At 40.3% G+C, this 13,406-nt stretch overlaps 1 protein-coding gene across 43 annotated transcripts in view; it reads left to right on the forward strand.

Moving 5' to 3' along the window:
- LOC113414989 (uncharacterized) overlaps positions 1-13,406 on the forward strand; it is a 49,439-nt gene that overhangs the window by 18,152 nt on the left and 17,881 nt on the right. For all 43 annotated transcript variants that reach the window (XM_087946690.1, XM_087946687.1, XM_087946688.1 and 40 more), the window contains 3 exons: positions 1,906-2,004; positions 8,639-8,706; positions 9,493-9,580. In XM_087946690.1, coding sequence (XP_087802816.1) covers positions 1,906-2,004; positions 8,639-8,706; positions 9,493-9,580 — 255 coding nt within the window. The remainder of the gene's footprint in view (positions 1-1,905; positions 2,005-8,638; positions 8,707-9,492; positions 9,581-13,406) is intronic.

Below are 13,406 nucleotides of genomic sequence, written 5' to 3' on the forward strand. Positions count from 1 at the left end.
CATCTTAGGTGTAATATTTTTTAAGTTCTTGATATGTTTTGGATTAATTTCAACAATGCATCATAGCATCCAAGGACTGGAAGAGACTGCGGTTCAATTCCCTCCCAGACCATCTTACGAAATGGCTATCTAACTTGGCATGGAACACTCATTACTCAAGGAGGTGCTGTTCTGTTTATATTTTTCATGGACCGAAATACCTCCTTATTTCAAGGTTGAATCTCCCCTTGGCAAAGCTTCTACCTTTTAGTTCTTGTTCTACTCTCAGGCATTACAGAGAATAAATGTGCATCTTTTTCTTTTTGAGTTTTTGAAGTCTTCTATCATGTCTTTATGACTGTCTTAGCATCCTTATGGTCATGTGATTTACTTTCAGATGCTTGATAACTGGTTCAGAGTTGATGATTGCAGGGTCCTGGGGTCATGTGATCCCTTTTACAACATTTTGACAAGCAAATTCAATTGAGGAGCCAGAGTCGTGTTTACAGATTGTGTTACTAACTTAACCAATTAATACTAACTTAATAACTGCAGTGATTCACTTAACAAATGGGGCAAGAAAAGTTGTAAAATGGGACAAAACTCAATTAACAAATTTCTCACTTAACAACATAAGTTTTGGGCTCAATTGTTATTGTAAGCTGAGGACAACCTGTAGTCTTTGCTACAGAGATAAGTCTTCACATATAATATGTCTGAATAGGATAATTTGAACCTCATCATTTGTGCGTTGAACAAGAATTCAGGGGTTTGTTTGATGATCCCTTTGTTTGTTTTCTTGATTGTCCACAGTATTCTCAGGAGTCTTCTCCAATTCCAGAGTTCAAAAGTATTAATACTCTTTGCATTTTGCTTTCTTCAGAGTCCACATTTGCCTCCACAGAGTGTCACAGTGAATATGTAGTATCTACACAACATATTGTTACGTGTTTCTATTCACAGTTTGTGATGTAAAAATTATATGCAATGCTCAATAGTTGGATGGTTGGATGGTTGGATTTTTAGCATTGTGATTCCTTAGTTCTGCTTTCTAGTGAAGCATTCATACGTGGTCCTTTCTAGCATTGCATCAGAGAAAAATAGGTTTCTAGGTCTAGCATGTTATATTTGGCTGTCATTCACTGATTGAGTGCATACTTTGCATACCAAAAGCCACAGGTCTAATCCTTCGCATCTCCAGAGATAAGTTAGAAAACTCCAGAGGTGGGATGCTACTGGTTCTGTCTAGCTCTGTAGAACCGGTAGCTCTAAAGAGCAGCAGACACAGAACTGGTTCTGTGTCTGCTGCTGTTTGGCCCACCCGCCTGCCTGGGCTCTTATCTGACCTTTATTTCCTGCTTTTTCAACCTCAGCTGCTTTGCGCGGCACAGCTGAGGTTGAAAAAGCAGGAAAAAAAAGGCGTTTTTCAAATGCTATGCACTTGCACGCAGCGCTTATCACCTGTCCGGGAGGCACAGCTTTTGTTGTATTACATGCGCACAAAGCGCGCATCTGGTGCAAAGTACCAAACCGGTAGTAACACTGGTTGAATTCCACCTCTGGAAAACTCCCATCTGAAACACTTCAAAGAAGATGAAGCAATGTAAAATTCAGCCCAGCACAGATTCCAGTGTTACCTTTATTTCCATTCTGTTTCCTTGTTTATCAGTATCTTTAAGAGGAATTGTATCTCCCTCTCAACAAAAAACCTTTGGTTCTCTACAATAAATCCATATTTAAATATGAATTTTAGTACATATTTAATTTGTTTCAACTGTCAACATTACTTGGACAAGCGCAGTATACACAGGTAGCAAAATGTGCCAATCACATCAACTAGTGCAAGGATTTGCTAAGTATTTTTTCTTCCCAGTGTAAAAAAAATAATAATAATATCTATGTTTCTTGGTTTATTTTTTTCTATAGGAGAGGAGATGGCAGAGCTGTGCTTCGGTCTTCTATACGAGAATTTTTGGGAAGTGAGGCCATGCATTATCTTGGAATACCTACAAGCAGGGCAGCTAGGTATTTTTTCCAGGTTTATTCTTTATCTGCATTGAGCAGAGATATGCAATCCTCTTCTTAGTCTCCTTGAAGTTCTTTGTGCTTGAACTGCCAGGTTTTTGAAGCATGATTGCTGAAAATTGACAGTGCCATTTCCTACACTTTTAGAACACACGAAAGGGTACTGCTTAATGCTAACAAAACTGGCAAATAAATTCTTCAAAACTTCCATGCAAGAGAACAAAGAGATAAAAATCTAACTTCACTTGCCCTGCATGAGCCCTTAATGCAGCATAGTTTCCATTGCCACCTACCTACCTCTCCCTTTTATAAAAAACTAAACATATGCCCCAGTCTCCCAAAGATTTCCACCATTACCCTTACACTTTCTGACTTTCAATGACATGAAAAGGAGAAAGCTGCAGAAGTTTTACAATTTGTTTTGTTAGAATTTTTTGCTAGTTGATGATTCAGTGTTATTTCCTATCAAAATGCTAAATCTCAAAACAGGATGATGACAGATAACTTAAACCAATGGCAACTATTTGCAGAGCCAATAGAAGGAGAGTGTTGCTATTTACTCTCCGTCCCAAACTAGACAAGTTTATCTTGCAAATGGCAATTTTTAGAGCATGCTTTTCCTTACTAGATTCTTCATACTGAAAACAGGTTTGGTTGGGATGAATCTTATTGGGCCAAGTATATAATGGGTATAAGGGTGGGCAGAGGAGAAAATATTAAACAACCTTCTCCTTGACCAATTTTTCTACCTTGCAAATAATCCTTGTGCTCATCTTTTTCTAAGCTACTATTTCTCAATGCCAGAAACTTTTAAGATGCATAGACTTTGACTCCTAGAGTTCCCTAAACAGCATGTAAAAGTTCATTGACATGATTCATGATTCTTGGCCGAAAGTCCATGTGAACAGATTCACTCTGAAATTGGTCCTCTTCCTGATTTTATTTTCTATGAATTGGCAAAATGATAGACTTGCATTTGCCAGTGACACAAATTAATTGCCCTCAGAATGGAAATCTTAAGCTGATTCACAGTCCTACACCGTAACTTCAACAGAATGCCAATTCACTTCCACATTTCCAGCCCATGAGATTTGTTCATTGTCTGGGAAATAATGACAGCAGGTTACTGGAGATAAATACTTCACTTTAAAGCATTCTGAGTTTCATTTAGACATTATGAACTGGGGAGTCATCTCCTATGGCAGAGCAAGACTTTCAATGAAGCAGGAAGACAGCAGATTAATCATTGCTTCATCCGCCAGGAGGGCCACCTACTGCAGCCTCCCAGGAATACTTTGGGACTTGATAAACTTCTGATCTTGAATTCCAATATTTTATACCCAAAGATAGCCCTTTGACTTTAAATAAGAAAAACCTAGTACCCAACATACTGTAGATATTATAAAAACTATCTAGATAATCTGAGAAATATTTATTTAAAATCAAAATTAAGTAGTTTTGTATTTCTACTTAATATTGTCAACATTCTCTCATTCATACCTCTGTCGGTTCCACATATTTCATAAATATTTGGGTAAATTCAATTAACAAATTATATATTTACAAACCATTTATATTTCCTTATGTCATACCCATTCAGTATTGCATTGGAAACTCATTCTGGAGATTCTTGAGTCTCAACACCATCATACGTTGGGATGGTTTCTCTATAACAGATGCTTGAAGAATTACATAGTATGTGGCTTTCCCCCCCTGCTATACAATGCAGGGTTGGGAAGTGACTCAGGTTGTCTCTCCATTTTCTATCTTATTATTGAATAATAAGAGGAGGATCTTTTAGTGCACATGAATGGCTTTTCAAGAGAGTGTGAAGTTCTCTGTATGCATCCAATTTATCTGTCCTTCTGCCCATATACTAAACTAGAAGAGTACCCGTGCTTTGCTACAAAACTATGTGATCGGGCAAAGTTTTTGGAGAGGAAAATAAGGGGAAAAAAATCTGCCTCTGTCTACCACCATCCATTGGTATTCATCTGGCTAGTAACCTGTCAGTGTGTGAGAAAGCTGAGGGCTGTTTGGAAAGTGAAACAGTATTTGCTGTGTGAGCAAGAAGGAGACAGCAAGGAGCCTGGGCATGGCTTAGCTCAACTGCAGTTGGAACAGATTTCTTTTCAGGTGAGGAGGGGGAGTAGAACTCCTTAGCATCAGAGTGTGTTAATAATAATATATGAAATACTGATTCTCTAATAGTCATTTTGAAAAATCTTCTTAGTGAGCACCTAGAAGCCAAGAGGAACATATGTGCCAAATTTAAAGTTTGTAGGCTTTATGGTTCTGGAGATTTTGTGATGATGCGTGAGTGGTATTTATATACACACTGCTCAAAAAAATAAAGGGAACACTTAAACAACACAATGTAACTCCAAGTCAATCACACTTCTATGAAATCAAGCTGTCCACTTAGGTAGCAACGCTGATTGACAATCAATTTCACATGCTGTTGTGCAAATGGAATAGACAACAGGTGGAAAGCATAGGCAGTTAGCAAGACATCCCCAATAAAGGAGTGGTTCTGCAGGTGGTGACCACAGACCACTTCTCAGTTCCTATGCTTTCTGGCTGATGGTTTGGTCACTTTTGAATGCTGGCGGTGCTTTCACTCTAGTGGTAGCATGAGACGGAGTCTACAACCCACACAAGTGGCTCAGGTAGTGCAGCTCATCCAGGATGGCACATCAATGCGAGCTGTTGCAAGAAGGTTTGCTGTGTCTGTCAGCGTAGTGTCCAGAGCATGAAGGCGCAACCATGAGACAGTCCAGTACATCAGGAGACGTGGAGGCGGCTGTAGGAGGGCAACAACCCAGCATCAGGACCGCTACCTCCGCCTTTGTGCAAGGAGGGACAGGAGGAGCACTGCCAGAGCCCTGCAAAATGACCTCCAGCGGGCCACAAATGTGCATGTGGCTGCTCAAACAGTCAGAAACAGACTCCATGAGGGTGGTATGAGGGCCCGATGTCCACAGGTGGGGGTTGTGCTTACAGCCCAAAACCGTGCAGGACGTTTGGCATTTGCCAGAGAACACCAAGATTGGCAAATTTGCCACTGGCGCCCTGTGCTCTTCACAGATGAAAGCAGGTTCACACTGAGCACATGTGACAGATGTGACAGGGTCTGGAGATGCCATGGAGAACGTTCTGCTGCCTGAAACATCCTCCAGCATGACCGGTTTGGCAGTGGGTCAGTAATGGTGTGGAGTGGCATTTCTTTAGGGGGCCACACAGCCCTCCATGTGCTCTCCAGAGGTAGCCTTGACTGCTATTAGGTACCGAGATGAGATCCTCAGACCCCTTGTGAGACCATATGCTGATGCGGTTGGCCCTGGGTTCCTCCTAATGTAAGACAATGCTAGACCTCATGTGGCTGGAGTGTGTCAGCAGTTCCTGTAAGACGAAGGCATTGATTCTATGGACTGGCCCGCCTGTTTACCAGACCTGAATCCCATTGAGCACATCTGGGGCATCATGTCTCGCTCCATCCACCAATGCCACGTTGCACCACAGACTGTCCAGGAGTTGGGGGATGCTTTAGTCCAGGTGTGGGAGGAGATCCCTCAGGAGATCATCCACCACCTCATCAGGAGCATGCCCAGGCGTTGTAGGGAGGTCATACAGGCACGTGGAGGCCACACATACTACTGAGCCTCATTTTGACTTGTTTTAAGGACATTACATCAAAGTTGGATCAGCCTGTAGTGTTTTTTTCCACTTTAATTTTGAGTGTAACTGCAAATCCAGACCTCCATGGGTTGCTAAATTTGATTTCCATTGATAATTTTGGTGTGATTTTGTTGTCAGCACATTCAACTATGTAATGAACAAAGTATTTAATAAGAATATTTCATTCATTCAGATCTAGGATGTCTTATTTTTGTGTTCCCTTTATTTTTTTGAGCAGTGTGTGTGTATTTGTTTTCTTAAGTTTTTGTCGGTATTTATATGTATGGTATTCAGCTTTGTTCGGGTATTTTCCCACATCATTATAATTGTGCTTTTAAAGTTGTAGCAGTGTTTCGTCAGAATCTCATCTGCCATCATCAGGCTTCTGTATAGTGTTCGTCTGTGAGTCAGACTTTCATTGCCATTTCTGTTTTAAATTTGGTGCTAGCCTACGCTAGTGCCAGAATGGTTTTTTCTTCATCCTGATTGGTTGGGAGTCTTGGTCTGTGTTTATTGGTCCTGGAGTTTGCTGTGTTCTGCTTGATTGGTGTTTCTAATATCTTCTGTCTGATTTGTAGCTTTTTTTGTCTTGGTTGGCTGGCAACATTGTGTTTCCTGTATTGGAGGCTTTTAGTGTAGCTTGGCTCCGAGTAAACGGATGGCTATCATTTATTAGGAAGCTAGGTTTCATCTGGGTGCCTGGTTGGGGTGTGTTTGAGCTGGAGGTATCAGGGGGGATCTGTTTGTGCCCAGGTGTTTGCCTGGCTTGTGGTGTGGAGATTTTTTTGTTTGTGAGTGCAGACTTCCAAATAATTGACAGTCTGGTGGAATCATCTCTTCTATTCATGCTTTCAGGTCTTTTTTCAATCTCTATGGCTTCTCTAATAATTCTGTAGCTAGGGTTTTCTATAGTGGCTAGGGTTTTGGTGCCATTGAAGTTGATGCTATGATCTGTGGCTTTCATGTGTTGGACTAGTGAGGAAGTGTGTTCCAGCTTTTTTACTGCATTTTTGTGTTCATCCAGACGGGTACTTATTCTTCTATTGGTCTGTCCAATGTATGTCATGAAGTCCCCTGTGCATCATACCCTGCCACATCAGAGGTGGTATTCAACCAGTTCTCACCAGTTCCAGAAACTGGTAGTGGTGATTAGGCGTGGTTGCTGAACTGGTAGTAACTTCTGGCTGGTCACGCCCCTGAACCTGTTCCCGGGTCGCTGGTCACTTAGTTTTCCCGCCCACCTGATGCTTGCTCGCCCGCTCACTGCTTGCTCTACCCAGTCACTCCTTCCTTCCTCTGTGGCACACTGGGCGCTCATGGCTTGCCTAACCTGACTTTTCCACGTGGTGCCTGTGCCCCAACTGAGCAGCTCTGATCTGCCTGCCCTGATCACAGGTAAGCCTGTGTTGCGCTAGGCCCTCGCCCACCACCTGGGGCCTTTCCGTGCCTCCCCACCACCACCCAGGACCTTTCTGGGTGGGGGGCGGCCAAGGTGGGGAGCCATTTTGGGGCCAGTACAGAGGGTGGGGGGGCAGTGGTAGCGGTGGCGCATCTATGGGAAGCAGCCCCAGGAGTTCCCGGCGTCCCTTTCAGGGCACCCCTGCTGCCCTTCTCAGTCCTAGCACAGCAGAGAAAGTGAACGGAAAGCCGTTCACTTTCTCCCTCCCTTTTGGGGCACCTCCTCCACCCCTCTCAGCCCCAGCGCAGCACAGAAAGTGAACGGAAAGCTGTTCGCTTTCTCCCCTTTCAGGGCGCTCCGCTGCCCCTCTCAGCCCCAGCGCAGCAGAGAAAGGAAAGGAAAGCTGTTCGCTTTCTCCCTCCCTTTTGGGGCATCCCCATCTGCCCTCACCGCCGCCCATGTGCTTCGAAAGGGAGGGCGGATGAATGTTCCAGGGCTGCTGCTTTCTTCATTGTCCTGCTGCTCGTTGCTCTGGAGTTCGCCCAATAAGTTCTTCTCAGAAAGGTGTGTGTGTGTGAGATAGAGGCAAGGAAGGAAGGAAGGGAGGAAGGGCAAGAAGGAATGAGCAAGAAAGGAAGAAAGAGCAAGAAAGAAAGAGGAAGGAGAGAAAGAAATAAAGAGGAAAAAAGAGAAAGAAAGAAAAAAGAGGAAGGGAGAGAAAGAAAGAGAGAAAGAAAGAGGAAGGGAAAGAAAGAAAGTGCAAGAAAAAAAGAGAAAGGGAGAGAAAGAGGAAGGGGGAGAAAGAAAGAAAGAGAGAAAGAAAAAAAGAAGGAAGAGGGGGAGACAGAAAACTCTGTGCTATTATTCAAGAGTTAGTTTCATTTCTTGTTAAACTGTATGCCTTGCCAATTATGGAGGTTAATTGTACAAAAATACAATTAAGAATAAGTAAAGAATTCCTACAATTGGAAGTCTTTTTAAAGAACTGTATGTTTCAGTTCTTTTAAGAACCAAGCAAGGACATTGGGCCCCTTAATGCAGCAGGAAACTGTAAAATAGTACAGAAGTCTTGACCCATATTTGCTATAACATAAACCCAACAAATTCATCATGTTCCCTCAATACATATGTGAATTTCCTAGTCTATCTTAGAGTCAAGGAATTTCCTGGTGGTTTTGCCATCTAAGAATTAACTAGATCCTACTCTGCTGAGATTGGGAATCAACTGAAGCCCAGTAGACGCTCTTCCATAGCTAGTCTTCTCTGTTACGTGTGTACTGTAGGAAGGCTTTATATGTTTAGTTGAATCTCAGACAAATAGCCTTGCCGAGGGTTTAAGACCATTATGGGTTACATCCTACTTGTTTGACAATTGTACGGGTCCACCTCAGACTTTTAAGCCCGTTGTCTGTGGAATTAGGTGTATTAAACTGTGTTTGGTTTTATTTATCTTTCTTTTTTCCCTTAAAATATCATATGAATTTACTTTGTCCAACAGGATTCCGAACTTCTTCCAGTCTGCCTTGTACTAATTCCCTAATTCCTCTGTTTTCACAGCTTAGTTGTAAGTGATGACAACATTTGGAGAGATCAGTTCTACAATGGGAATATTAAGAAAGAAAGAGGTATTTTTTATCGCTCTTTGATAATTTTATAGTTAACTTTTCTCAGACCACCTGTTGCCAATCTGTTTTCTAATCTGTTGATGTAAACCTATGCATTAGTTATGCTGTTGACTGGATTATGGGCTGTGCATAATAGTTTTCTGCTCAGAAGCTGGCTTGCACTTGGAAGAACAGTGCCTCATGTCAGAAGCAGAATATTTCCCTTTCAGGACATTACTTTCCTCCCTTTTCTCTTATATGCTCAAATGAACATAATTTGACTCGTCATAATCTAAGGTCAGTTTTAGTTTTTGTATTTTATTATGATCTCTTGAAGCATCTTGATTTATTCATTTAATACTGCACGTACCTGGAAAATTTTTCTTCAGGTTTCCTTTTTTAAAAACATACTTTTCTAAAACTCTTTTCAAATAGCTCCAGACATTAATTAGCAATAGTTTATTGCCTCACAGCATTATGACTAATAGTCCTTAGAAGCCACTAATTTGATTAAATTCCTTTCAATAAGATAATTTTCCCTTTAGTTCTTCCAGAAATGGACATCAGACTTCTCCATCCTGTCTCTTAGCTTTTACTGGTCTGATAAAGTAGTTTTTTGAAAACCATTTCTTAGTGCAAGAAGTCTCTTTCTATCCATTAAGGGGACACTTTCTTATATATTCCAAAAATTTCTTTTCCCACCATAGTGTAAGCCTTCATGCTAAGAAGTTATGGATGCGTTAGGAAGTATATTAGAAAGTAGGACAATTTTGAAATGCATTAATTTGTAGATATATTTATTTTCAGGTGCAATTGTGTTACGTGTTGCAAAATCATGGTTTCGAATAGGATCATTGGAAATACTAGCTCAATCTGGAGAACTGGATTTATTAAGGTTAGATTTAAACCCTTCACTCAAGATTTTCATTTCTGTAACTAGACAATAGAATAGCTGGTCCAATATAAACAAATACAAACTATATTATCTGGAAAGTACAAGAGAGATTCTAGATTGGCATTCAGTAAGATGCAAAATTTGGATCCTAACTCTTATACATTGCTTCTTTGGCTCTTGGCTAATAGATCCTGGAAAATCTTTAAAAATGAAAGAATTACTTTCTTCTTCCGTTTCTTTAGGCAAGTGAATGCATTTGAACAGATTTGTAGTTCCCCATTAGTACATTATGGTAATGACCAATATATGGTAGTGTCCATTAGAGCAACGGTGACAAAACCAATAAAATGCAGTGTGGCATTTAAAGCCCCTTTGTATTTACATGGCACCTTGATGGACATGTTGAGGTAATTCCCCATTAGGAGAATGAGTGCACACAGGGAGACGTAGTGAGAGTGGTGAGGAATAACACACGACCAACACACAGATACACTGAATAGTAAAATGTAGGTTTTTACTTCCAGTAAACGGTTAAGCAAAGTCCAACAAACAGTCCTAGTCATACACGGTTAAAGCAATCAGTTTTCAGTCCAGGGATAATCCAAATAACAAAATCCAGTATCATACACAGTTCAGTTACAGGCTTACAGCAATCCAAGAAGAACGACGATCAGCAACAGTCAATAGGGAAAAATGCAGGAACCAAGAACATCGAACATCAGAACATCTAGCAACTAGCAACTAACAACAGAACTAACAACCCAGGTTTCTGGCTCCATCTTATGGCCGTTTGAGGAACCACACCCAATTACAATTTTAGCATTCCCTTAAAGATTCAGTATTAAATGTCTAGCATGGTTTATATATTTCCAACCCAACTGTTAGGTGACTATCAATTCCTAACATTCTCCCCTTTGGTTAAGACAATATATAACACCTTACAATTTAAGTCCATAATTCTCACAGCAAGCCTTATGCTTTACAGAGCCTTGGGCTTTTGTAAAATGATCTGCTATGTTATTCTTTGACATACAGTACTCCAGTTTAATCATTTTAATTTTGCACGCATTGTCTCACATTTAAATATCTTAAATCTGTGTGTTTTGATCTTGTCTTAACAGCGAGATTGGAAGCCATCTGTATTGCTGATTGGTTATCTTCATAAAGAACAATAGAATCTGTTACATCAATTCCCATGTCAATCAGTAGTTGCTTGTAACAGACTAAATCTGTACATAATAGAGATAAACATGAGAATTCAGCCTCCATTGTTGATAAACTTAGATGTTTCTGTCGAATAGACCTCCATCCAAACAACACTTTTCCTAATAATACTACAGTACCTGATATAGATTTACATGTATTTACATCTGTAGCGAAACTTGCATCGGCATATGCAGTTAAACTCAGTTCATCCTTAGGCTCCAAATATAATGCATAATGCATTGTTTGTTTCAGATATTTTAACACACGTTTAGCAGCTTGCCGGTGCCTTTCAGTTGACTCAGCATTAAACCTGGCTAATTGGTTAACACTGTATGCTATATCTGGCCTCGACCAATTACTGAGATAAGACAAGCTACCAATCAAAGACTGATAAATGTTCTTATCAACAAACAGGACTTTGAACATCATTGTGGCTAAACTCCTGGCTCATTGGTGTTTTAGCCGGTTTACAAAGTTTCATTTTAAAATTCGTTAGTAATTGGTTAATTTTATCTGCTTGTGAGATTTTGTATCCTCCCCTAGTTTATCTATCTTTAAACCAAGATATTGTTTAATTTCACCTAACTGTTTTATTTTAAATTTCTTTCCTAACAGTGAAATTATTTCAGTAGCTTCTTGTTCAGTTTTGGTGATTAATGCTATGTCATCAGTAAACAATAGCAATAATGAAACTACACTATCACTTTCCTTTTTAAATAAACATGGATCAGCCATGCCAGCTACAAAACCTATCTTAGTTAATTCCTGAACTATACACTGGTTCCACTCATATTGTGATTGCTTCAAGCCATAAAGACTCTTTTTCAATCTCCAGCAATCAGCTGTATTATCATTTTTGATACCTAAAGGTTTCTTTAAATAAATAGTATGTTGCAACGGTGCATGCAGATATGCCCTCTCTACATCCAAATGATTTATAATGTATTTCTCCTTAGCTGCCCACACTAATGCTGCTCATAATGTAGTAACCTTCAGACTAGGCGCAAACACCTCATCGTAGTCATTTGCTGTCTGATTGAACCCTTGTGCTACTAACCTGGCTTTATGGGTAACAGTCCCATCCACACCTGTCTTCAGTTTATAAATCCATTTACACCCTATGGCATGTTCACCTGGTGGTAACCTAACATTTTCATATACCTCCAACATTTGTAAGGATTTCAGTTCCTTATCCATTGCTTCCTGCCAAGCAGCCTGATCCTTAGCAGGATACAGGTTCAGTTCATTATAGTTACCAGGAATTGTATTCACTTGGCATACAACACTAGCCTGATATCTGTCTGGTGGTCATATTACATGGGTTGAACGTCTAGGCAATACAGGGCTTACTGGTGGATTTTCCTGTTCCACCTGCTCCTGTTCTTCTACCTCCTCCTGTGCCTGTTCTTCCTCCTCCTCCTGTGCCTGTTCTTCCTCTTTAATGGCTATTGATAGTTTCAATTACAACATCATTGCTGAATTCCTGTTCCAGTTTATGCCACCCAACGTGCTCAAGAAATTTAGCACTAGTGCTACAGTAAACATAAGCTGTGCCTGGATCCCAAAATCTAAACGATCTATGGTTGGCCTCGTAACCTACGAAAAATAATTTCCTAGCTCTACGTTGCCCTTTCAGTCTTACTTGTGCTGGAGCTCCAAATGTGTGTAAATAACTTACATTTGGTTTTCTGCCATGCCAACGAGTGAATGGCAATTCACCAGTTGTTGTGTTCACTACATTGTTTAATACATGGTTGCTACACATTATGGCTTCATTCCACAGTGTTTCAGGCAAACCTGAATCAGATAACATAGTGCGAGCCATGGCTTGTAACGTTTGCCCTCTTCGTTCTACAAGCGAGTTATGTTGTGGCCTGTAAGGTGCAGAACGTTTATGCTCGACACCAGCCAATTTTAACATAGTTTGGAATCTATTGTTAATAAATTCAGTCCTGTTATCAGTAACTAAAGTAATTACTCTATGTTTTATTTTTCTCTCTGCAAACCTTAGCCAATTAAAGAAATGTTGGAATGTTTCTGTTTTGTTCTTCATGAGATAGCAGAAACCGTACCGTGAGTAATGGTCCATTATACTCAAAACATAGCAGGCACCTCCCAAACTGGGATTTTTTTGGACCAATTATGTCAGCAAACACAACCTTTAAAGGTTCTTTGGTCTTAAACCCATTAAGTCTGCTGGAGTAACCTTGCTTTTTTCTTGGTTACAGGCATTGCAGTTTAAATACTTACTACAGGGTTTTAATTTTACTCCCTCTGACAATTCAACAGTTTGTTTCAGCATTTTGAAATTAATGTGCCCCTAGACGTCTACGCGGTAAATGTATACATTCGTCATGTGGCTTAACATTGTTATAAACCGAGTTAGCCATCTGCAACTGGTCATCATGTATCACATATAAATCATTCTCTAAAGTAGCACGAACACTTTTACCCTCTTTCTCTGTTATACAGTTATCTTCCCTAAAGGTTACTACATAACCAAGATTAACTAAAGCCCTTACTGATAACAAATTAAATTTCAGTTTAGGTACATATAACATAGTCAAATGCTCATTTACACATGAACAATATGCAGTACCTTCACCAGATGCTTTCATCT

The sequence above is a fragment of the Notechis scutatus genome, chromosome Z, assembly GCF_049901735.1.
Source record: "Notechis scutatus isolate UNSWTSFEM ecotype Mainland chromosome Z, rNotScu1.2, whole genome shotgun sequence".
Classification (NCBI taxonomy): domain Eukaryota; kingdom Metazoa; phylum Chordata; class Lepidosauria; order Squamata; family Elapidae; genus Notechis; species Notechis scutatus.